The sequence below is a fragment of the Tupaia chinensis genome, unplaced genomic scaffold (assembly GCF_000334495.1).
Source record: "Tupaia chinensis unplaced genomic scaffold, TupChi_1.0 Scaffold139743_1, whole genome shotgun sequence".
In the NCBI taxonomy this organism is placed as follows: domain Eukaryota; kingdom Metazoa; phylum Chordata; class Mammalia; order Scandentia; family Tupaiidae; genus Tupaia; species Tupaia belangeri.
Genome location: NW_006199623.1, coordinates 138,094 through 139,240, shown reverse-complemented (window position 1 = coordinate 139,240; position 1,147 = coordinate 138,094). Strand labels below are relative to the sequence as shown.

The 1,147-nt window shown below is 53.2% G+C and overlaps 1 gene segment (V, D, J or C); it reads left to right on the top strand.

Moving 5' to 3' along the window:
* The first annotated feature begins 439 nt into the window (after window positions 1-439).
* On the top strand, window positions 440-875 carry LOC114004720 (immunoglobulin lambda variable 5-37-like). The segment is given in 2 exon segments: window positions 440-485; window positions 604-875. Coding segments are annotated over 2 exon segments (318 nt in total).
* The last annotated feature ends 272 nt before the right edge of the window (window positions 876-1,147 follow it).

Below are 1,147 nucleotides of genomic sequence, written 5' to 3'. Positions count from 1 at the left end.
GAATGGCAGTGACCAGGGGACAGGCCTAGCCCCTGTCATCATGTCCACAGAGAGACCAAACCCACCCAGTGGGCAGCAAGGGGAGCTGCAGGTCTGTCTCAGTCTGTAAAGTAGGTGCCCACAGCTGTGTCCTCCCCACACTCCCAGCCCTGTCTGCTCTGGAATGGGCCCACACTCCTGCTCCCAGCTGTGTGGAATGAGATTATGCCCAGCAGCTGCTTTCCCCTTCCCCCTTGGGGTCAGCTCTGGTTCTTATGCTTCAGCCTCATTGGTCTCAATAGCTAAGCTCCACCTTCAGCTGGACTGAGAGTGCAGCAGAAATCACCACCAGGGGAAGAAAATCTGTGTGGACATCCCTTCCTTTCCTGCCAGTAGGGAAGATAAGAAGCCTGGGGTAGGGCGGCTCCTGCACAGGGACCTCAGCAGGGCTGTGTCCACCATGATCTGGACTCCTGTCCTTCTCTTCATCCTTCCTCACTGCACAGGTGAGGCCTGGTGTCAAACACAAGGGTGGCCCCTGGTCTGCATCAGCCCCTCTGTCTCAGGCCCTAAGCAGTGTACCCTCGTCTGTACCTTATTACCCATGAGTGTCTTTGTCTGCAGGTTCCTTTGCCCAGCCTGTGCTGACCCAGCTGCCCTCCCTCTCAGCATCTCCTGGAGAAACAGTCAAACTTGGCTGTGTCCTGAGCAGTGACATCAATGTCGGTGGCTACAATATGTACTGGTACCAGCAGAAGCCAGAGAGCTGTCCCCGGTGGTTCCTGTACTACTACTCAGTCTCTGACAAGCAGTTGGGGCCTGGGGTCCCCAGTCGAGTCTCTGGATCCAAAGACACCTCTAAGAACACAGCATTTCTGCACATCTCTGGGCTCTAGGCTGAGGACGAGACCGTGTATTACTGTCAGATTTCACACAGCAGTGGTTCTCACAGTGACATGGGCAGATGGGGAAGTGGGACAAAAACCTCAGGGCCTACAAGTGATGACCTCTTTGTTGATGCTTAAAAAAGTGTACTGGCATTGTTCCAAAGATAAGTTATCTTAAGAGGTTCTCTCTCAATATTTCCCATAGGTTAAAAAAATATCATTCCATATCCCCCCCCCCATTCTGATGTACAGCTGAAGGTCCAGGTGCCTCAAATGATCCA